This window comes from Miniopterus natalensis, chromosome 15 (assembly GCF_054644295.1).
Source record: "Miniopterus natalensis isolate mMinNat1 chromosome 15, mMinNat1.hap1, whole genome shotgun sequence".
Lineage (NCBI taxonomy): Eukaryota > Metazoa > Chordata > Mammalia > Chiroptera > Miniopteridae > Miniopterus > Miniopterus natalensis.
In genome coordinates, this window is record NC_142095.1 from 45,487,713 (window position 1) to 45,511,312 (window position 23,600).

A 23,600-nucleotide genomic window follows, 5' to 3' on the forward strand; every position below is an offset into this window, starting at 1 on the left:
TACCTGCACCCAGCTGGGCCTGGAACCAAAAATCTGTGATTCTGCAGTTACTTGATTTAAAAAATATCTTGTTTACACAAGTTGGAGCTGGGATTCTGACACTTGCAAACAAGAGTTCTGTAATTCCCGTGAACAAAGACAACCCCTGTGCACTTGCCAAGCAGCTCCCAGACTGGCCCTGGGGCCAGCTGACAGGGCTCAAGGTGAGTGGGAGGTTCTCAAGTCTGTAAAGCCAGACTGGGCCGCGCATCTCGGGGAGGGCGTGAACAGCAGGTCCGAGGGGCTGCCACTCAAGTGCCGGGTGCCAGCTGTCCAGGAGGCTTCAGCCAACAGTTTAAAGGAAGAAACTGGGTTAGAGGATGGATATCCAAGTTATGCAGAAGAATAGGAGGAATGTTCCTGCCCCAAATTAAATATAGAAATGTTCTGCGTTACAAAGATTAAAACCATTTCAGACAGTCTTGGTGAACTGAGCCATTCCAGACCCCCAAATGTGATTTTCTTACCCTTTTCCAGTTTGCCAGCAACGCTGAAAACTCGCACACTCCCCCGGCAATCAATGCACCTAGGTGTTGCACAACCAAGTTTCCCTGCCAAGGTGTGTAGGTGATGCGTGTTAAAGGCGTGGACAGGCCACAACAATGCAACACAGATCCAAGTCGGCAACAGGCCCTTTCAGACTTCTGTTCCTGCTGTATCCCTGAATATCCAGGTCAATGACACATGCACTTCCAGTGGCTGCTGGCCTGGGTCAAAAATCACAGAATAGACCTGGCAGGTGTGGCTTGGTGGTTAGAGCATCAGAGCTGTGCACAGAAGGGTTGCACGTTCGATCCCTGGCCCTGGCTGGGACGTGTGTGGGAGGCAACAAATCAATGTCTCTCTCACATCAATGTTTCTCTCTTCTCTCTCTCCCCCCTCCCTCCCTTCCACTCTCTCTGAAAAAAAACCAATGGAAAAGTAAAATATCCTCAGGTAAGGACTAACAACAAAAAAGTAAAAAGAAATCACAGACTAGGCAAACTTTTATCCACTTGTGATTTCAAATGCATCCTGTTCTTTCTCCTGGAAGCCTTCCCCCAGGGGCACTGGAAACCTCTGCCAGTGTCCTCTCCTAAGTTGCCCTCCTCCTCTTAGTTCGGGAGATCTGATCATGTCACTTCCCCTCCCCGCTTGTCCTGAAACTTCAAGGGCTTTCCATTGTGCTTAGTGGAAAGACTCAAACCCTTAAAATATCCTGAATGCTTCTCTACCATCTAACCCTTGCCGTGCTTCCCAGCTTACTGTTCTCTGTGCCCCACTCAACCATGTGGCCTTCTTTTACTTTTTTATACTTGCTACCACAGAGCCTTTGCATGTGCTGCTCTTGCTGCCTGGAATGCTCCTCCCCTTATCCCTTAAGCATCACTTTTTCAGGATGCCATCTCTGAGCTCCCTGGCGCAGCCATATCCCTCTTTATATGCCCTCCTAGCTCCACATTTACCACAGATGCAATGTTATATTATACATTTGGATTGTTACTATCTATTAAACTCCACTGGACTGTGACGTACACGAGGGCAAGGCCCAGGTCTACTTTGGCTCAACAGTGTACCCAAAGCACCTTGCACAGGCCATGGCACCAATTAATAGTAACAGCAGCTAATATTAATTGGACACTTAGAGGGTACTAGGCACTGTCCTGAATTCTTTAAGCGGATTAACTCATTTTATTTCCACAACAAACCTACAAGGCACAGTTGTCATTCCATTTCAAAGATGAGGACACTGAGGCACAGAATAGATAAGCCAGCTGTCCAAGGTTACATAGGTATTAAACTGCAGAGTCCAATTTCCAACTCATTCATTCTACTGGAGCTCACAGGGTAGGCACTCAGGTCACATCTGCTGGCTGGCTGGCTGGCTGAATGAATGAAACCAGCTTCCTCTTTCCCTCATTCTTACCCACACCTGCATTCCCTTCTTACAGGTGCCAGCTCTCCCTGACCCAACCACTCCTCACAGGATCTGGCTGGTCCTTGAGGGGTAGCCGCACTCCCAGCCTCACCATTCCACACCAGGGCCTTCTCCAGGGACCAGCCGACACTCTCAGGCTGTCCCGTGGTGCAGCCTCTGCCTGCAGCAACCGGTCCCAATTCAAAGTCCACTGTACGCCTGGCCCCAGTGCGTGACCTGGACACCCTGACCGTAACTTGTGCGACAGCCTGTGTCTCTTCTCCACTGGTGCCCCCTGCCTGGGGCCAACCCCTGGACTTGCACTTGTCTCCTTTGTCTTTCCTGCCCCTGACCTGGGTAGGCCCTCTGGGACTGCTACTTTTGCGTCCTGCCACCCAGCTCTCATTGGACACTGTGCTCTCAAGCTTCCCCATAGCCCTGCCAGAGCCACACAGACACACTGACAAACTGGCTGCCACAGGAAAAGGAGTCCTGTCCCTTCCGATCGAGTCACAGTGCAAGTCTCCTGACTGTGATCATGACCCTTCACATAAGGACGCAGAACAAGGGCTTTGCAGACTACCGCACCTGGGTTCAGGTCCTGGCCATTAGTGGTGACTGGGGAGGTGACAACTTCTTTGAACTTTAGTGTACTTATCTGAAAATGGGTATAATATATATATATATATATATATATATATATATATTTTTTAAATATATCTTTACTGATTTCAGAGAGAGGAAAGGAGAAGGAGAGAGAGAGAGAGAGAGAGAAACCTCAATGATGAGAGAGTCATTGATCGAGCCCGCAACCCGGGGCATGTGCCCCGACCGGGAATCGAACCCCGATCGCCTAGGATCCTAGGTAGACGCTCAACCGTTGAGCCACGCCCGGCCGGGCTGAAAATGGGCATAATAATCAGAAGTATCTCACAGGGCTGTTGGGAGGCTTTAAAGCGATGCTACACGTGAAGTCATTAGCATGTCTGGTCACAGTCAGTGGCCTACTGTGATTATCAGCAGCTATTGTCACCCACCGCTGCTATGGTATAGTGGCCAAGGGCACAGGCTCTGGAGCGAGAACACCCATGTTTGAAACTCTCCTCCTTCACTTCCAACCTGTGTGGCCTTTGTGTCTCACTTATGTCACCTGTAAAATGGGCCTAACAACTCTATCTACCTTGTAGGGTAGTTAGTCCACATAAGGGGCTTAGAACTATACCTAGTGCATGATAAACCCCTAATCATATTAGCTGTTGTTGATGTTATTGCTGTTTCAAATACTATGAGCATCTGGGCTGCAAGCAGCTTTAGGTTAGGGAATGGCAGGGTGAAGAGCTTCTGCAAGGCTGTTGGTGCTGTGTAAATGGTAAGTGTGCCCGCTGACTCACTCACTGTGAGCATAAGGGATGGACTGTGTTTTCCAAGGAGGGATGGCACACTCCCAGTTCTGACCAAATTGGGAGGCGCCACAGCCCACATCTGAGGCTGGCACGCCACTGGGGCGATCTGTTTTTCCAGATCTGTTCTAAGGGAAAATGGTGCCCACAAAAAGATCATGCTTCGTGCCAGATTAAACAGTACAGACTTATTCAATAAGAAAAGTTGCTGACCATGGGGGAAAAAACCCATTATCCTGAAATCTAGCTTTCATCAAAGGATCAAGGTATCTTCACTAAGCCTTTTGTGACATGCACATGTTACTCATAGGCTGAGGTTCTAGATTTAAAGACACTCAGACAGTTCAGACACTGCCTTCTCAAAAGACTACCGTGTTTTCTAGCAAAATTCAAATGCAACAGTGAGCGTTGGCAACAAAGACTGACTTCCCAAGTCTAGCCAGGACTGTGTCCTTGGTGTATGCTGTGTGCAGCCTTGGATGTGAAAGGCATTTTGGGGTCTGTTCCAGTGACAAACGGTGAAGCAGTGTTTCGAATATTAGCAACGATCTTTCTTCTAGGCTATTGTGTCTGACAGATCCATGGAAACAGAGCAGCACAAAATGGTTTCTTTAGTTCCCTGTTTCCCATGCTCTTCTCATGCTGCTGAGGAAGAGAAGCCCACGGGAGCATTTTCAAACCTGAAAATAAATGCAAATGTGCACAGCTGCTGGACACCAGGAGCTGTTGGTAGCTAAAACATTTCTGGAGCCCAAAATATGCACCAGTATGTTTGAGATGAGAAACAATAAAAATGAAAAGTATCAGGTAACCATTTAGAGGGTTATATGTGTCAAGAACTATATTAATGGGTTTAAATGCATTATCATGTAATTCTGACAAAAACCCTGCAAAGGAAGTACAATAATTCACTAAATATCATGGATGAGGAAACGGAACCTAACAGAATCAAAGAGACTTACTCAAGGCCACACAGCTCCTGTGTGATGAAGGCTGGATTTGAACCCAGGAGTGACTCCATAGCTGGTGCTCCAAACCATTAATTAATCAAGAATCTGAAAAACCAGCGCTCCTGTGAGAACTTCCATCCTAACTGCTCATGTCCCTCATCTGTGCTGTCCAACAGGAGAGCCACTGGCTACATGTGGCTATCAAAATTTAAACTGATTAAAAAGAAATGAAATTTGAAATTCAGTTCATTGCTGCTGAGCACTTAATATGTGGCTACTGAAGGAAGATTCCAAGATGGCAGTGAATTAAGTTGAAGCTACGCTGACACTCTCCCAGGACCAAACTGGAATTACAGCTAAAATAGAGAAAAACCATCCTGAATAATCATCTGAAGACCAGCTGGAGAGCACCCTCAAAACCAAGGACATAAAGTGGAGATTGCAGAGAGACTGGTAGGAAGTGTGGAGGCCTGAGAGGGCTGGCTGGGCTCCCTCAGGCAGCAGCTAAAGGTCCAGAGGGAGATCTCAGCTGTGGGGGTTCCCATTGAGAACTCTGGGGTCTAAACCCCAAAATGGGCTTCTCAGCCCAGAGCACCAGAACTGAGAAAGGTGTCCACATAACATCTGGCTGTGAAAAGCAGCAGGAATTCTGTCTGTCAGGGAGAGATGGCTGGAAATGCAGGCACCCTCTTAAAGGGCCAATGCACAAAATTTCAGGTGCAGCCACTCACCTTGGGCTGCGGCAGGGGGATGGCAGAGTGGACTAGAGCTGTGTGAGAAGAATCCAAGATTGGGGGCTCTGGGGATAGAGCTCTAACTATTGTGCTGAGTTATTCCCCCATATGGCAAAGGGCATCTTTCTCAGGCAGGCCTTTACATCCACGCAGTTTTGACCTGAGGGACAATTGCCTCACCCTTTTGAAAAACCTTTTGCCCCACCCTGTGAAGTTCATGTCTTGCTGTGGTCAACAGCCCGAGGTTCATTAAAAGGTGAGAATAACAATTAGCCTGCAAGCAAAGGTAGATCTCTGGATACTTTGAATCTTTGCCTGATCTGCTTCTGGACTCAGGGCTAGGAAAAGCAGACCTCAGTGCACATCTTGGTCCTTTCCAAATGCACACAGCCTCAGCAGAGGGAGCCACAAGCTGTGGATTGCTGAGAGCTTCAAAAAGGGTACTTAGGGCCAGTCGCAAACTGCATCTGACATTGTCCTGCACCAGAGACCCTCCAAAAAGACTGGGAGTCCTAACAGATCAACCTAATACATAGAAACAAAACCAAACAGGCATCCAAAATGGGGAGACAAAAAAACAAGCCCCCAAAGAAAGAATAAGAGAATTCTCCAGAAGAAGAGCTAAATAAAACAGAGATAAAAAATTTATCAGATATAGAGTTCAGAATAATGATCGTAAGGATGCTCAACAGCATGAGAAAAGATATGGAAAATATGAAGGAAATAAGAATGATATAACAGTAATAAAGAACACATTCAAAGGAATAAATAGCAGATTAGAGGAAGCTGAGGACTGGATCAGTGAATTAGAAGACAGGGTAGAAACAAACAGTAAATCAGGGAACCAAAAAGAAAAAACAATTAGAAAACAGGACAACTTAAGGGAGCTGGGGGACAACATGAAATGTAACAATATTCACGTCACAGGTGAAGAAAGTGAGCAAGGCATAAAAAACCTGTTTGAAAAAATAATGGCAGACAACTTCTATAATCTGGTGAAGGTAAAACCCACACAAGTTCAGGAGGCACAGAGTCCCAAGAAAGAAGAACCCAAAGAGGCCCATGTTCATTTTGATCATAATTAAAATGCCAAAAATTCAAGACAAAGAGAGAATCTTAAACGCAGTAAGAGAAAGCAATCTGTTACCCATGAAGAAGCTCCCATAAGGCTGTCAGCTGATTTCCCATCAGAAACTCTGCAGGCCAGAAGGGAATGGCATAAAGTATTCAAGGAAATGAAAATCAAGGATCTGAAAACAAGACTACTCTATCCAGCAAGGCTATTATTCAAACTAGATGGTGAAATAAAGAGATTTCCAGACAAAAAAAGGCTAAAGGAGTTTGTCACCACCAAACCAGTAATGCAAGAAATGTTAAAGGGACTGCTGTAACAAGAATGCTTGGGAAAGCTCCCCTGTGAAGCCGTCTGGACCAGGGCTTTTGGTTGCTGGGAGTTTTTATTTTATTTTATTACTACTTCAATTTCATCAGTTGTTTTTGGCCTATTCAGGTTGTCTGACTCTTCCTGATTCAGTTTTATATGATCTTACTCATATGTGGAATCTAATGAACAAAATAAACTTATGAACAAACTAGATCCAGAGACACAGAAGCATGGAACAGACTGACGAATCTCAGAGGGAATGCAGGGGTGGGTAGGAAGACATTAACCAAAGAACTTATGTGCATATTATGCATAACTCATGGACCAGACAATAGTGCGGTGAAGGACTGAAGTGGAGTTGGGGTGGGGTAGAAGGGGTCAAGGGGGAAAAAAGGGGACATTTTCAACAATACTTTCAACAATAAAGACAAATTTAAAAAAAACTCCAAAAACAACAACAACAATGTGGCTAGTGCAGCTGATGGCCTAAAATTATAATTTCATTTAATTTTAATTAATTCAAATTTCAATAGTCACATGTGGCTAGCGGCTACCATGTTGGACGGGGCTGCTCTGAGGACGTTTTCTCAGCTGCATCAGACATGGCTCACGCTGCTTTCCAACACTCTCAGAGACAGAGGGGCATTAGTTACTTTGAAGAGGGAGCCATAGAAAATCATGGGGATAAAGTCCCTGCCTCTTTCTTAAGATCAGAGACCATATGTTCTTCAAATGTACCCACGTGGCCTTTCCAACATTCTCCAACCCCCACATCTGACTGCCTTGTAAGTCACAGTGTGAGGACAAAAAATAAGAGCAGACAAAACCCAGGCACTGTTCTCAGACACTGCTTGCATCAGCATCAGCAGGGAGCTGGTTAAAATGCAGGCTCCTTGGGGAGGCCCTGGAGTCTGTGTGTGAATCAAGCAGCCAATGATTCTGATGCAGGGCGGTCTAGCATTGAGACACTGCTTCAGAGGCTGAATTGCTTATCTCCTGGCCTCTTAAATAATTATAGCACATAAATCTTTCGAGAACAGCACAAATTGGGCTGGAAGCCAGGCAGTCATTGCTCTGCACTAATTGCTCACTTCTATGACATCGGGCAAGGTGCTTAGTCACCAAGGCCTTGTTTTTTTCATCCGAAACAAGGGGGTAAGGATATGTGCTACCTGCTCTCTAGGATGAATGAGAACACAGATGTGAAAGCATTCGAGGGGGATGGCAGTTAAAACACACTGTGTAGACATCCTGCAACCCGGAGACACCTTCTGCTTGTTAGCAGAGAGTGAACATAGATTTCACATTTTAAAAAAATGCACATTTTTTAAAGCTATCTCCACAAGAAGAGAGCACTCATTCTCGTGGGTTTTTGTTTGTTTCAATCCTTACCCAAGGATATGCTTTTATTTATTTTAGAGAGAGAGGAAGGGAGGGAGAGACAGAGAGAGAGACATGAATCAGCTGCCTCCCCCACTCACCCCGACTGGGACTGGACCCACAACCCAGGTATGTCCCGACTGGGAATTGAACCCACACCCCCTGGTGTACGGGATGATGCTCCAGAGGACCAAGCCACCCAACCAGGGCAAATACACATTTTTAACTTGTCTGAAACAAGTTGGAGATTTGACAACATGGGCTCATATTAGGTGCAGCCTGGTGTGATTAACATCATTGCTCTGGGGTCATATGCACAGGTTCAAACCCCTCCCCCACCTTTTAAAAGCTGGGCCAAGTTCTTCAGCCTCTCTGTGCTTGCTTCTTCAATTCTGCAATGAGAATTTAATAGACTTCCTCCTTCCTAGGGTTGTGATAATTTAACTGACTTAATATTTATAAAGTGCTTAGAACAATGTTTGGCACATGGTAAGATCTATATCACTGTTAGTTGAATGAATAAATAACACTGCATGTGGCAACAAGCCACAGTGGCTGTCCGAGCAGTGGCTGTCCCCTCCAGATGGGGCTGACGTGTGCCAGTTTATCAGTCTCCACCTAGACTCATTTGACTATGGGATCCCTGTTGTATTGGGTGGATGTGGTCTCCCTCCTCGGGGGTCCAGCCCATGAGGGGCAGATACACTGGGTGTATCTTAGAGCAGTACATCTCAAGCTGTCCATGGTGAAGGACCAGTTTATTTTTAATCCATTGTGGGCTGATAGGTGCCTTCCTGAACATGACTGACACACAGCAATGCCAGACAGAACTCACCCGGGGTTCTGCAGCACCTACGCAGGTCTGTAGCTGGACCAACAGATGAACACAGCGAACATACACTTGGATGTTGTCAAATTGCTCTAAGGGTCCCTAAACATTGTCCTTTCAGTACTTATCTCACTGAGGCCTGCGGCTGGCCCTGAGCTTCAGACGGCCCTTTGAGTAGTGTCATCCTAGGGGTCATCTACACGTCTTCCCATGTGCACAAACCAGCTAGACAATCTGCCTGGCGAGGGTGGGCATCGGGCTCATTCTCTCTCTCTGTCCTCTCCACTTCTGCCCTTTTCAGCTCTGTCCATCTCTCTGGTCTTTATCTGCACGCTAAGCCAGCTGCCTAATGAGATGCTGGGGTTCGGAACCGCCCTGGGAGCTGGCGCGGCCGTGCTGGTGCCCCAGGCAGCACCTGGTTTTGTGAGCACTGCCTCCGGCGCACAGCTGCCCCTTCTCCCGAATGTTGCCTTTGCCTACAGGAGCTGCCTTGCCCCATCCCACATCCACCGCCCTGCGCCCCAGTCACTCGCCAGCAGCCCAATGCCAATGACTAACTGACATGGCAGCACCGAACGTCAGCCCCTTTGCTGCAAGCGGGGCCCAACTGTGTGTGCCAACACCCTCCAGAGCCCCCTGCGGGGCTGGGCTCCCGTCCGTGGCATCCTTCGCTTGGCTCCTCCCCTGCCCTGTCCTGAGTCTCTCACTCCCCCTCCCTGCAGCACCCTCTCGACACCTCACAGGCATCCAAGTGTCTGCCTCAGGCTCTGCTTCTAGGGAACCCGATCACAGAGGCCATGTGAGACTTGGGCGCATCTTCCCCAGCGACCTGCCGGAGGGGGCACAAGGCGGGAACCGCACGAAAACCCTGAGGGCCGACCGGCACCAGGTCACCCGGGGATCACCCGGGCCGTCTGCCTGCCAGGCGAAGGGAGCCTACCTGTCGCGTTGGACAGGGCCAGCGATTCCATGGAGCCCCGGGGGGTCTGCTCCGTGGGCGTCATGTCCTCAGTGTATTTCAGGGAGCTGAGTGGATGGCGGGTGCGACACTGCTGGGCGGACATGCCCCCCTCCTCCTCCTCCTCCTCGTATTTGGGGACTTGGATGCTGCCTCGGGTCTCGCTGAAGCTCTGGCTGGACATGTCGCTGTAGCTCTCCTGGGACCTCAGCCTTCCCGGGTAGTAGTCCTCCCGGCACTCCTTGATGAAGCTGCCGCCGTGGCCCTTCAGCGCCAGGGACGCGCTCCTTTTGGGGTTGCTGAAGTGCTTGGGCCACATGTCCGGCTGCGCCCCGGCGCCCTGCCCGCCGGGGCTGTAGGAAGTTCGGATGTTGCACTGGCTGAGCAGCTGCAGGGGGCTCTGGGGCTGGCTCTGCTCCATCTTGTTTCCGTAATGGTAGGGCTCGTCCCGGCTCCGCCAGATGGGGTCCCGGTTGAGGCTGGGCGTCTGGCTGGCCAGGCTGAGCAGGTCCATCTGCAGCGACAGCGGGTCCACGTCGGCGGACAGCCGGTTGGAGCTCACCTGCAGCTGGCCGTGCTGGTTCAGCACGGGCTCCTCCGTCTTGCCCTTGTTCTTGCCAATTTTGGCACTGCGCCGGGACTCCTTGGCCCTGGCGTTCTGGAAGGCCGAGTCGGAGGAGTCCGAGCCGTTGGGGTCCTCCCCGGCGCTGCAGGCCCGGGAGCAGAATATCTGGCCCTGTTTCGGGAGGAACGGCCGCCCGAGGAGGGACTTCTTGCAGTGAGCACAGCAGAAGCAGGTCTCGGTGGCGTGCCAGTGCTGGCCATCGTAGGTCATTTGGCCTTGGTCGATCCCTGAGGAAAGAAGACACATGGAAGAGGCTGACAAGCCGCTCAGGCTATTGCATTACATTGCGAAACATACAGCATGTGGTGTGGCTCAGGGCCCCAGATGTGGCAGAATACAGCGTCATTAAATCAGTGATCAGGCCCCGAGTAAATGGTACTCATGTCCTATTATGCGCGCCTCCTGATTGTACCAGTCAGCTCCTTCTTAACTCATTTGCTCTGAGAAGAGAAACTAGATCAAAATGGCCTGCCATGAATCCTTCTGCCTGGGCCACACTGCTCCAGACAGACAGCAATAATGATACCAACGGAGGAGAAATGCTCTGAATATGTGGAAACTCATTTAACCCCTCCACTGTAGGAGGGAGGTTCCTAATATTAGTTCCATTTTTCAGATGAGAAAACAGGGGCAGGGGAAGTTAAATAACTCGCCGAATGTAACACAGCTGGGGATCACAGATGAGATCTGTACCCAGGAAGCCTTGCTCCTCACGGTGACATTGACACTGCCTCCTTCACTCTGCCTAGGGGTCTGCACCAAGGTCAGCTCCTTGGAGAAGCCGTCCTGTCCACCCCACTGACACGCTCTCCACTATTCTGCACCCACACCTGCTGCACTTGTCCCTGTAGCACTCATTCCGCCTGACACTGGGCTGCTGCATCTGTGCATCTGTTGATCAGTTCTCTCTCCTGCTAGAAGTGAATCTCTATGAGGACAGGTCATTGGGTCTCTTTGGTTTCCCAGGAGCATGGCCTGGTGCATTGTAGGGGCTCTCCATATGAAGAATTGATGAACTGAATCTCACCCCCAGTGTATGCCATTCCCCATGGTAACCACTACTGCAAAGCAGTAGAAAAGAGAAAATGTGGATTTCAGCTCTTGTTAAGGAAAAACCTGCTCTTGGTCAGGGAAAAGTTGGACATGGTTTGTCAAATACAGCACCCCTCCACGAGCGTCCATGCCCTTTGCTTTTCTTCAGGAAAGGGAGAAACACATTTTGTCCTGTGCCAGGGCTGTGCCTGGCTTACATAATCTCTTTGCACCTGTATGAGACCCTCCCACAGCCCCGGCTGCACTTGCTTCTCAGTGTCCCTCTGCCTTCTTCTGTTTATAGGACTTAATCTCCCTGCCAGCCTTTGGCCATGAGCTTTGGGTGGGGCTAAAGTTACACCTGGACCCAGCACTGAACCACTGACTGGTTCAGGGGTGGGTATGTGACATGCACCAGGCCAAGAAGAGTCACCTGGGACTGTTGCTAAGATAGTGACACAGGGACACTCTCTTTTGACAGCAGTTCCTGAATGGGCTGAATGAAAGCCAGGAGCTGTTGAGACCCTGTACTGTGGGGACAGCCTGCCAAGAATGCAGTACCACGATCGCTGTGGGAAGGAAGGGGACCTCTGCTGGACTCCTGGTGATAAGCCTTTACCTTTGGTGGCTGAGAATCCTAAGGCTTTCTAGGAATAACTTTGAGAGACTTGTCCAGAGAAGCGGTGAAAAAAACAGAGAGAGAAAAAGAGAAGGGCAATAACAAAGGCAAACAGTGGCAGCCTCTCCAGCCCTGTTTGTGCTCTCCGCTGTCAGGTCCCTGGAGCCCAGGGAGAGCCCAGGGGAAGCCCAAGGAGGGCCCAGGGAGAGCCCAAGGGGAGCCCAGGGGGAGCTCAGGGAGGGCCCAGGGGGAGCCTAAGGAGGGCCCAGGGGAAGCCCAGAGGGAGCCCAGGGAGGGCGCAGGGGGAGCCCAGGGAGGGCCCAGGGAGAGACCAGGGAGAGCAAGGCATAAGGCACATTCTCCTCTTGGCTCCTCCCCAAGCTAAGGGTCTTGGTTTCACTAGGGGTCAGGCCCTACGGACTAAGTGGGGATTTTTTGGAGGGACAGGAGCAGCTACAAGGGCCACCCCAAGGGGAGTGGGACACTGGATCAACTGGCTTTCATTCAGCACAGCATTCCCCGCAGGAGTGAGAACTGGCTGGGGCAGGCTCCTTCCACAAATCCTCCTTGGCTCCAGGCAGGAAGCAGGGCCATCAGAGCTCTCTAGCAGGTAAGAGTGAGGCTTTAGGATTCAGGCCAACACAGGTTCAAATCCCAGGCCCCTGCCACTCCAGCTGGTTGTGAAGATGCTGAGGTCGATCAGCTTGGGTTCAAATCTTGGTTCTGCCCCTGTCTGGCTGTGTGACCCTAGGCAAGTGACTTTATCTCTGGGCCTTGGTCTCTCCCTAATAAAACAGGAATCATTGCAGTACTCACTTCATGGGTTGTTGTGAGGATTGACTGAGTTAATATGCAGAGAATGCTAAGACCTGTGCCTGTAACTATTCTCACTGCTCTTCTTGTATTTTTATTAGGTCTTAATGCCCATCTCTCTCTTGGCTCTGAGGGCTGCTTGCTGGATGCAGGCCAGGAGAGAGAGAGCTCAGGCTGGCTTGGTCTTCCCTCCTCTCTCGCCTTCTCTCCTCCAGGGAGATCATATTGCCCTCCCAGATGCCCTGGGTCCTTGCTGTGAGCTCCTACTCAGCACAGATCCCAGCAGCTGCTGGCTCCCCACTCCCGTCACAGGTACCCAGGAAAGCCAATTCCTGCGCCTGTCCTCCACCGGCTTAGTGCTTCTGCAAGGAAACACACTCAGATGTGCAGCAGGGGCCTAACCCTGGGGATGGCGGCCTGGCCTCCCAGAAGGCTAGGCCGCCATGGGGAGTGGAAGGGGAGACGCGTTACAAAGTGGCCCAGCAGACAGTGGAACGTGGTCCCTGATAAACATCAGCGACAGGCAGATGGAGCTCTGAACTGCTCCTGAACTCTAAACATCTGGAAAAGGGCTCTGCCGGTCCACATCTAAGTGCTCTTTTTCCCCCTCTCTAAGCCCTTTAAGTACTTCTCAGAGGGTGGATGTGTCTACTGCTGCTCCAGCCGCCGTCTGTTTATAGGACTGTTTGCTGTGTGCAGGCGAAAGTACTGTTGCCCTGGCAACAGCTGCCTGACGCAGGGTCTGCTCTGAGCAGCTATATAAATATGGAATATTTGTAGAATACAGTCAGAGTAAAGCACCTAGAGAGTGTGGTGTGCATACCCTTTCATTGTCGCAGGAAATTACGTTTTACAGAAAAGTGGACCTAGAATAAAAAAAATCAGGGGCAGCATTTTAACCACAGCAGTGACAATTCTGCAGGCCTTCAGAGGTGTGCCTGCTATGGGAATGGTCGGATTTTCTCTCTTCCAAGCCGCTAAGCGAAAATCCTAAGTGGCAGTTTCTGTAGAGGCTTTGAAGCCTCCAAGGAAAGAGACAGAGACACAGAAATACTAATGAGAAGGGGGCATCGTTGCTGTAAGTGTGCTTTCTGTGCACTCAGCCCCTCTTATCCGAGCAAGCACCTACTTGCAGATCCAGAACCCACAGCGAGTAATGTGGGGCAAGTAAGGTGCACTGACTCCCCTGACAGCGTCTACCCCCGCCCCTCCTCATGGGCCAGCCACCTGTCTAGACCAGGGTCCCCATTCCCTAACTCTTACCATAAAAGGAAGCTTTTCTCTGACTGTTTGGACCTTGTGAGAATGAAAGCTGTTGAATTTTTGGTTGAGGCGCCAGGTCATGAGAGAGTGAGGTGTTTAGGGGCTGGGGAAAGGGAATCTGGGCACCACTCAAGGCCCTGGAGGGAATGCTGCTGGGCAAAGGTGGGCGCAGCGATGTTCGACCTTGGGCCTGGCAGGGCCTCCATCCAGAAAGGCCTCACAGAAGCAGGTCGTTTGGGATGGATGCCCAACAACAAAGCAACATTGAGCACACATAGGTGCCTTGTCCACAAAGCTGTGATTTTTATCAACACACAAAACTCCAAATTGCGAGCTAATTTTTCATCTGACTGCTTTACTTCTGATGAACCAGGGAGACAAAACCACTTTTTTTCTGTTCCTGATAAAATCTTTGAAGTCGGGCAAAATGGGCTCCTAGACTATCTCCACATCCACCCACTGCAGGTAAGCAGCTGGAAGTTTCTGAGCACATTTCTTGGAATTACACAAACCACAGGAAGACCAGGCTGTTGGCCTTATGGACAGTCATCCACTGCCAATGGGTTTTTTCTTTTAAAGGGCAGAAGAGGCAAGTTGAACGAAGAAGCCACAGATGATCCGGAAGAGCGTTGGAGGGCAAACAAATTGGTTAGTGTTTGCGAAGGGAAAATGATTTTCACCATCTCAGGGCTGCCACTTACTTGGGGAGTTTATTGCTTATGAGCTATTTGAGGTTCTCTTGCTTTGGATTTGGCTGGGTCAGCTTTTTTTTTTTTTAAGACATGCTTGCCAGAAACGATTTGGTTTTCTTGACTATTCCTTCCTACCAAGAAAACTGCTTTGGATTCTCCCTCTGTTGACACTCGAGTTTCTCCAGGGAGGCAGTGGAAGACACCTGTTTATATTTCCCTTCTGAGACCTCTCCCCCTCCCCTGGGCAGTGGGGCTCTACGTCACATAGCCCCACCTCGGGGGTGGGCCTATGACTCAGGCAGGCCAATAGGAATCTAGGGATCCCTTATTCTCTTGTTTCCAGAGCAGAGCATATGACCAGACCAGGGTCTGTGGGAATCCTATATAGAGAATCTGACTTGTACACCAGGAGAGACACAGCCCCACTGCTTTATAGAATACAAGTGCTAAGACTGTGTATAACTGGAGGGTCATCTTGGTTGCCATGAGAAAGCAGCCTGCTCTTAAATGATGCTAACAGAAGACAAGCTGAGGTGAGACGGAGGGAAAAAAAGAGTTTGTTTAAACCCTTAATCCATCCCTACCTGAAGCCAACATATTCCTTGGCCTTTCTAGTAATGTAAGCCAAGATATTCTCTTTTTCACTTAAGCTCCTATGAGCTGGGTTTCTATCATTTGCACCCAAAAGGATTCCAACTACACCAGACAAATGAAGGTCCAGTCCCAGTAGGACCGAGCTGAGCCCCAGGCGTTTTCTCACCTATGTGTTGGGCGCAGGTGTCGCAATATTCTGCATACAAGGACTCGAAGCAGTGGCAACAGTAGGGCCGTCCCTCCTTCATGATGTAGCGCTGGCCGCCCAGCACCGTCTCGCACTCGAAGCAGCAAAAGTGTTTCATGTGCCAGTGCCGCCCCTCAGCTTCGGTGCACTCGTCGGCAAAGATGATCTAGAGACGGGGAAGCCAGACGTTAGGACCAAGCCACGAGAATGCACGTTAAGTGAGGAAAGCTAGGGGGGCCCACACGAAAAGGTGGGGAAACAGGTCCCACCCACAAAGTATTAAACAAAAGTGGATCTGTATATGTTCATTCTAGAGCTAAATCAGCTCCTACATTTGGACTTGCCTAAAGTACAATTAAACATGGTTTCTGGTCTGGCCTGTAATTCGTTTAACCACATCTTAAGAAGAGAAAGAATGTTCTACTATGAAGAATATAAAGCAGGACCCAAAACTCACAGTTCATGGGCACTTTGAATGTACATATCTGTTTTATTTGGCTAAGACGCAATATTTTTAAAAAGTGGGAAATGTCATTGAAACACTTGGAATCCTGGTTTCTCTTTTGCACGTATCATATTTGACAACACTCGCTATACATTCCCGCGTGGTCCCAGCAGCTGGAGCTGGAAGAAAGGCTGCTGCTCTCAGGTGAGTGGTGAGTTCTCTGGTTTGGTCATACTCCTTGCCACTCACTGTTGCCTTAACATGAGCCACCTTCATGTGCAATATCTGAGTAGCCCTCAGGAGCATTTGTGTTTTGACCTTTAACACAGAGTTTTAAAAAATTTAAAGCATGGATTTAAAAGCTTACTACAAACTACAGTAATTAAGGTAGTGTGGTACTGGTATAAGAACAGACATGTAGATCAACAGAACAGAATTGGAAATACAGAAATAAACCCAAACATTTATGGCCAATTGATTATCAACAAGGGTGCCAGGGACATTCGATGGGGAAAGCACAGTGTCTTCAACAAATGGGGCCAGGACAAGTGGAGAGCTGCATGCAAAAGAATGAATCAGAACCCCTATCTCACACCATACACTAAAAGGGACTCAAACGGGATCAAAGACCTAAAGAGCCAAAAACTATAAAATGCTCAGAAGAAAACACAGGTGTAAATTTTCATGACTTTGGGTTAGGCAATGGTTTCTTAGCTACGACACACTAAAAGCATAAGCAACAAAAGAAAAAATAAATAAATTGGGCTGTATCCATGATAAATACTTCTGTGCTTTAAAGGACATCATCAGGAAAATGAAAATATAACCACAGGATGGGAGAAAATACTTGCAAATCATGTACCTGAGAAGAAACTAGTATCCATAATATATAAGCAACAGTTACAATTCCACAATGAAAAGAAAAATCACCTAATTAAAAAAATGGCCAAGGATTTGAATAGACATTACTTCAAAAAATAAAAATATACAAATGGCCAATAAACACATGCAAAGATGCTCAACATTATTAGCCATTAAGGATATTCAAATCAAAACCACTTTATACCCACTCAGATGACTATAATAAAAAAAACAGGCAATAAGTGCTGAGAATGGGGAGAAACTAGAATCCTCATTTACTGATAGTGGGAATGTAAAGTGGTGTAGCTGTTCTGGAAGAAAGTTTGGCTTCCCTCAAAAAATTAAACGTAACCCTAGCAATTCCATTCCTAGAGAACTGAAAATATATGTCCACACAAAAACTTGTATGTGAATGTTCAAAGCAGCTCTGTTCATAATAGTTAAAAAGTGGAACAACTTAAATGTCCATCCATTGAAAAATGGCTATACAAAATGTGATATATGCATACAACTATTATTCAGCCATGGAAAGAAATGCAGTGCTGATCCATGCCACAGCATGGATTTAACCTTGGATCCATCACGCTAAGTGAAAGAAGCCAGACACAAAAGGTCATATATTGTGTTATTCCATTTATATGAAATGTCCAGAATATGTAAACCCATAGATTAGTGGTTGCTAGGGGCTGGGTGAAGGGGGAAAGGGAAGTTTCTGCTGATAGAGTTCCTTTTTGGGGGTGATGCAAATGATCTGGGATTAGACAGTAGCGATGTTTGCACAACTTTGTGACTATATTAAAAATCACTCAATGTGGACACCTTAAAAGAGTGACCTTATGCTACCTGAATTGTATCTCAATACAAAAATTTCAAAGCACTTAATTCATCATATTCTATTTGCCGTTAAATAGCATAATATTGTTTCATGAGCACTCATTTGCAGATGTGGAAACTGAGGCATGAAGGTAAGGCGGCTGCCTAGAATCACAGAGCTGGGCTTGAACTCAGTTTCCCACTACCTACTCAGAGGGTGTCTCTAGAACAGGACTATTAGCATTAGAATCCGAAGTGGTTAAGGCTGATCAACTTCCTCCGAGAAGAGTGAATCTCTCACAGGCAGTTTATAAGGAAGAAATGCCCGGGTAATAGGGAACTCTGCCTAAAGGGAGGAGTGTTGTTTATGCAGTCCCATATTTTTGTTTACAGGGTCAGGGAGAAGCAAAAATCCATTCTGCGCAGGAGGAAACCCTGTCCAAGACCCTTCCCCCAGTGATTCCCATAAAAGTGGTCAGCTTTAGAACATTCTCCTTTCTGCTCCAAACTCTTAAATTTTTTTTATGGAGCTATAAGCGCCACACGTTTACAGCTAAACCAGGTGTTCTAGTCTCCCAGTTCACAGATCACACCTGGGTGTGCTTCCTGCCGGTGGGAGAAAGCACCAGGCCTGGGGCTTGTGTTCCTGTCTCTGTCTTAACTCCGGGTAGCAAATTCAAGTTCTTGGAGTGCGGGGCAGGGGTATCCTAATGGAGTATCCATCTGCCTCCTGAATCCTCACCAGAACTTTTGAAAATTGTGGGAAAATTACATAATGCTACCAGTTTTCTTCTCAAACCAATCTGTCCCTTGGAAGCTCAGAAAACAGAACTTTTTAAGATGTAAGCGGCAGATCATTATTGATGATTCCTCCCCGGGATTCCGGCTGAAGCCCAAAGCTGCACACCGCACTGTTCTTCTCCCCACCGTCCTGAACGGACCTAGTCCCCGGAGTCTCAGCTGCAGAAACGAACCGCCTTCCCACCTGGGTGTCCACGACACCGCTGCGCTCAGGAAAACGGGCCACCTCCCGGGCCTGCTGGCTACCAGGGATGGGTGGGGCCTCCTCTCAAGGGTTAATATGAGGAGGTGGCATGGCCTGTGGTTTTCCCTGCAGGGAGCCACGGGATGCTGTGTTGGCTGTGCCACAGAGGGCAGTGGGCAGGGCTGCGAGCCCGCGAAGGGCACACTGACCTCGTCACAGGCCGCACAGCGCGGCTTCAGGCACTCGGCGTGGTGCCTGCCGCAGTATATCTTCCCATCCTGGTAGAAGTAGATCAGATCCACCAGGAGCTCGTTGCAGACGGTGCATATGAAGCAGGGTGGGTGCCAGCAAACACCGTGGCCGGCGCGTGACGCAAACACGGCGATGTCCCCGCCGTTAATCTGGCCTCCGCACTGCGAGGCAAACGGAAACGTGAGTGTGAACACTGGGAAGCGTGAGTGTGAACACCGGCTCCCATCTCTCGGTACCTTGCACGGTGATAAACGACCACCACCTCCACTAATAGTTGACTGCTGGCACTTATTTTCCGATTAGTCCCTGTGCCACCTGCTTCACACACCCTCCCCCCACTCTCGTAGGGCCATCAAGTAAGATGACGATGGAGTAACTGAGAAAAAGAGGACTCGCAAAGGTGGGAGAGAAAGGAAAACTCTTGCAGGCAGGAGGTGAACTTACACAGAGTGAAGGTCTCATTATCTTTAGATTCTCCAAACTCCATCCAGAGGCACAGCCAAGTTTAACACCGGGAGGGGTAGGCTGTGGGGGCTGAGGGTGGGGAGGGGGGCTGAAAGATGATAAGGGGAGTGGGTTCATTAAAACGTGCCCACCTTTAACTATTTCTCTGAAAGTCTTTCAGGCATGCTTTTAGCCAGCTTCCGCTAACATCTTTTTACAGAATCTTGGTTGAAAAGGCACCCTTCTACGACCAGACTCTGGAACCAGCTTCTTCCCTCTCCCTCCCTTAGCTTCCCACTCAGGTTCCAAAGGTGCTTTCCCATCCAGAAAGGAGCAAGGCAGAATCTCTGACAACCCACGCTTATGGCTGGGGTTGGGGTAAAACAAACAGGGCCTAAGGGTCTTTGGGGGAGGAGGCAGTGGGGGAGGCAGTGGGTCCAGGGGCAGGCTCTCTGCTGACCAGGGCATTGACCTTGAGGTTCACAGCCTGAGGGTCCAGTACTATAGCCCTACATGAGAGGCTGATGTCTTGGGGCAATGTCTAGAAAAGCTACCTCCAGACATGGACCTCATATGGGTTGAAATGCTTTCCAGAAAAAGTAAAGATCTCATGGAACAGTCTCTGGGAGCTCGTGCATGTGGGACCAGACAAAAGAAAGACATTATGGTACAGAAAGCACTACCCCTTCCTCTTGTAACATCAGTAGAACTGAGGCACATTAAAATTTTTAAGAGTTTACTCCAAATAATGAATGAAATTGTGCAGCACCAAACTGAAGGCAGGCGGAGTGCTCCCCCGGCAGGAGCTCAGGGGGAGGTCCTCATAGAGAAGAGGGGGAAGCAAAGAAAGGAATCGTTTGATTGGAGCGACTTAGGCAGTTGCCTTATTTGGGAAAGCCTAACTGGCCTTTGTGATTGGTTGCTCCTAAGTTTCATTTTCTTGGATTCCAGTACCCTGATTCTGGCTGAGGTTTTGGTTTGCTTATGTAGGCTACAGAACAAAGCATTAGGCCTCTTTGTTTAATTACTTTAACAGTACAGAATCCCATTTAATCTCAACATAATTCTATGATGTAGGCATTTGTTATCCCCATTTTGCAGATAACAAAACTAAGAAAAGTGACACAGCCAAGGTCATCTGGGAGAAATATGAACCAAACATGTCTTTCTGCCTCTGTGCTCTTGTCACTATTCTATATTACTTCTGACATCTGCCCACAAAATGCCCAACCTTCCTTCTGCCTTAGGTGAGCCCAGCTGGGCTGGCTACAGTAGAAGGACCTGAGAGTGGCAGAGGTCCTGAATTGAGCACGCCTAACCTCACATCTTAACCCAGATGACCTGCATCTCAAGGGTGGGTCTTAAGGATGAAGAAAGACCCCACTGCCAAAAATCTGGTCTTTTGGATCCCCTATTAAGTAGTATTTTCATTCCATCCACCTGAACCTTCTCACTCCATCCCTATGAAATGTCAAAAAAACCCCAAAAGCCCCCAAATCGCATCCAGTCCCCTCAGGTACTATCTCGCTTTCTCTTTACTGATCTGGCTCACATATATTCAGCACCTGAATGGGTCCCTTTAGAGCTTAAGTAGTTAGCTGGGCCTGTACAAAAAGCAGCAGGGCTAAGTAAGTGCGGAAAATGACATTCAGCGCCGGAAGGCTTTGGGCACCTGAGAGGAGGGGCAGGGTGAACACAGACAGGCTGGATTCCCACCCCTCTGCTTTCTTTTTCTTTTTTTATTGATCTTATAGAGAGGAAGGGGGAGGGAGGGAGGGAGAGGGGGAGGGGGAGGGGGAGAGGGAGAGGGGAAGAGAGAGGGAGAGGGGGAGAGAGAGAGAGAGGGAGGGAGAAACATCGATTGGCTGCCTCCTGCACGCACCCTGATAGGGAATTGAACCCGCCACCTTCAGGCATACAGGATGACGCTCTGACCAGCTGGGCCACACTGGCCAGGGCAATCCCCATCCCCATCCCCCTGCTTTCTTTAAAACCCTCCTCCGCCATGCCCTGAGCACTTTACAGGAGAGCAGGAGAAAAAACAAATCCAGACTTTTCAACCCAGTGATGTCCTAGGGAGAATGCAGGGGCTTCATACACTTTGCTAAAGAGCCCTCAAACCAAGGAGACGACCATTTACCACCCTTTAACTGTCACTGGTCCTGGGACAATCCTGGGAAAGAGGCTGGCCCATGCTCCAGGCAAACGCCACTTTCTAAAGGACTCATTTAAAATACAAATCCATCATATGGCATTCCTTGGCTTAACTCTTTCCAATGGATGCGTAAAGCCCCAGGCCCTGGCCCTCTGTCAGCTCTCCTCCTGCATGGCCTCTGTCCTGCCACACTGGCCACCAGGCCATTTGGTGAACAGGATAGAAATGCTCCTGCCTCAGGCCTTTAAGCTGTCTGTCCCCTCCGCCCCCGCTGCCCCCTCGCCCAAGGCCTGCATGCTTCTTTCTCTCAGCTCTGGCTCATGTTGCTCAGAAGCCACTTCTAAGGGGTTGCTTTCCAGGCTACTTCTTGAAAATTGCAACCTCCCCCCCCCCCCCCCCCCCGTACTCCCAGCACTTCCTACCCCCCCCCCCCCCGCTGTATTTTTTTCTACCTTGTTTATTTATGTTACTGTCTGACTTTCCCCCTAGAACGTAACTCCTTACAAGGGCAAAATCAAGCTCTTAAATTTTTGGTTCTTTGCTGTACCCCCGCCCAGAACGGTGCCTGGCGCAAAGCAGGCACTGCAGCAGGTGACTGGAGTGAGTGGGGAGGGAGAGGGAGCCAGGGCAGCCCCTGGAGCCCCGGGGCCACGCTCACCTGCTCACAGATGGCTCCCGTCATGGTGACGGGGAAGGGCCTGACATTCCCTCGGCCCAAGTTCTCGCGTTTCCTCTGGTTGCTGAAGAGCTTCAGCTCCCGCTTCTCCTCTTCATCCAGGGAGTTGCAGTATCGGACCTGAGGGGACACACAGGGTGGCGGGGAAGAGTCGCTCGCACCCTTTGGGCTGCCTGAAGCTCATGCCTCAGTTTTCTCATTAAACACGCTCCTGTTTGGTTTTATGGTCCTGGCCTGTACTTTACCACCCCCAGGCTTGGGGACATTTGAAACGAGCATCTCCCTAAGACTACTGACAGCCAGAAGAACTTACTAAAGGCACCGAACTCTGGAGCCCAAGGTTTGGGCAGGATGCAGGTCTACACCTGCTCCCCATCCTTACTGCCTCACTCCGCTCCCCACACTAAGACCCAAATCCCAGATCTGGGGCTTTCTCCTTCTTTCAAATGGATCTGCAGCTTCAAATTGATTGTGGGGCCCTGATACTCTCATGCCCGTGTGCCCACATAAGTGGTTCCTGGCACAAATGGACTGCTCCAGGCCAGTGAGCCAGAGCCACTGTCAATGGGCTCACAGCTTCTCTCCTCCCATCTCATTATTGGGAAAATGGGGAACCAAAGGCTTGAGAATGAAGAGATGGCTCAGAAGCATCTGTGTGGCTTCATGGGAGTCCCTGCCTGACTCTCTGTGAGCAGGAGGAAAGAGCTGCCTGCTGGGCTTTGGTTAATGCATCAGCTTGCATTAAGCTATGCTCCGTCTTATCAGACACAGACACAGATACACAAGTAAGGGAGGGACATCAAAGACATTCAATCCAGTATTTCCACCTCCCCCGATGTCTGCACACCTTGAGAATTCTGTCATAGTCTTGAACTATTACTTACTTAATACTGTTTTAAAACTGACTCACTTTTTAAAACCTGAATATGTTTACGTAAAAAGAAAGTGTATTATGATTATAAATGGAAAATCAGAATTACCTGTAAAAAACAAAGGGTGACCATAAACTAGACAGAGTGAGAACCAAACCACGCTGTTAGATTCTACTTGGCTACTTCTGCTGTGGGAGATCCTGAAATGTGGATTCTTAATGCTGCAACTTCAGAGTGGACGCCAGGAAGACCTGCAGAAGTGTGCTACACCTGCTAGCACCAAACTGAAATGTCCCCCGTGATCATTTAACCAGTCAGGCACGAGGAATGAAATACAATTTAAACGGAAGTGACTCACTCATTACATGGTTCAATTTTATTTACTGCCTTGTCCATGTTCCACCTTAAGTCCTGTATGTATCTACCTCACTTTGGGAAACATTGTCTTAATCCCACTGCCTGTCTTACTTTAGAATAATCTGAGCATCAGAAAGGTTAACTGACGTGCTCAGATGGTTTGTCATCCAGATACAGGGAACCTCTGAACTAGACTGGTGCAGCCTAATTTGAAAACCAGGGCAGCTGTAGATACCAAGGTTGTCTTCTCAGAGGAAAACAGAATGACCAAATTTTACTTTAGGGTCACCCTCTGTTCTCCAAAGGGCCAGTCAAATGGGTGAAATCTGCCTACTGGGCCAAAT

The 23,600-nt window shown here is 48.9% G+C and overlaps 1 protein-coding gene across 2 annotated transcripts in view; it reads right to left on the reverse strand.

The window, feature by feature from the left end:
• The window catches only part of PRICKLE2 (prickle planar cell polarity protein 2), a 299,561-nt gene that overhangs the window by 30,814 nt on the left and 245,147 nt on the right, over nucleotides 1–23,600 (reverse strand). For both annotated transcript variants that reach the window (XM_087825085.1, XM_087825086.1), the window contains 4 exons: nucleotides 22,010–22,147; nucleotides 18,710–18,913; nucleotides 15,376–15,562; nucleotides 9,554–10,423 (listed from right to left, as the gene is read on the reverse strand). In XM_087825085.1, the coding sequence (XP_087681211.1) occupies nucleotides 9,554–10,423; nucleotides 15,376–15,562; nucleotides 18,710–18,913; nucleotides 22,010–22,147 (1,399 nt within the window). The remainder of the gene's footprint in view (nucleotides 1–9,553; nucleotides 10,424–15,375; nucleotides 15,563–18,709; nucleotides 18,914–22,009; nucleotides 22,148–23,600) is intronic.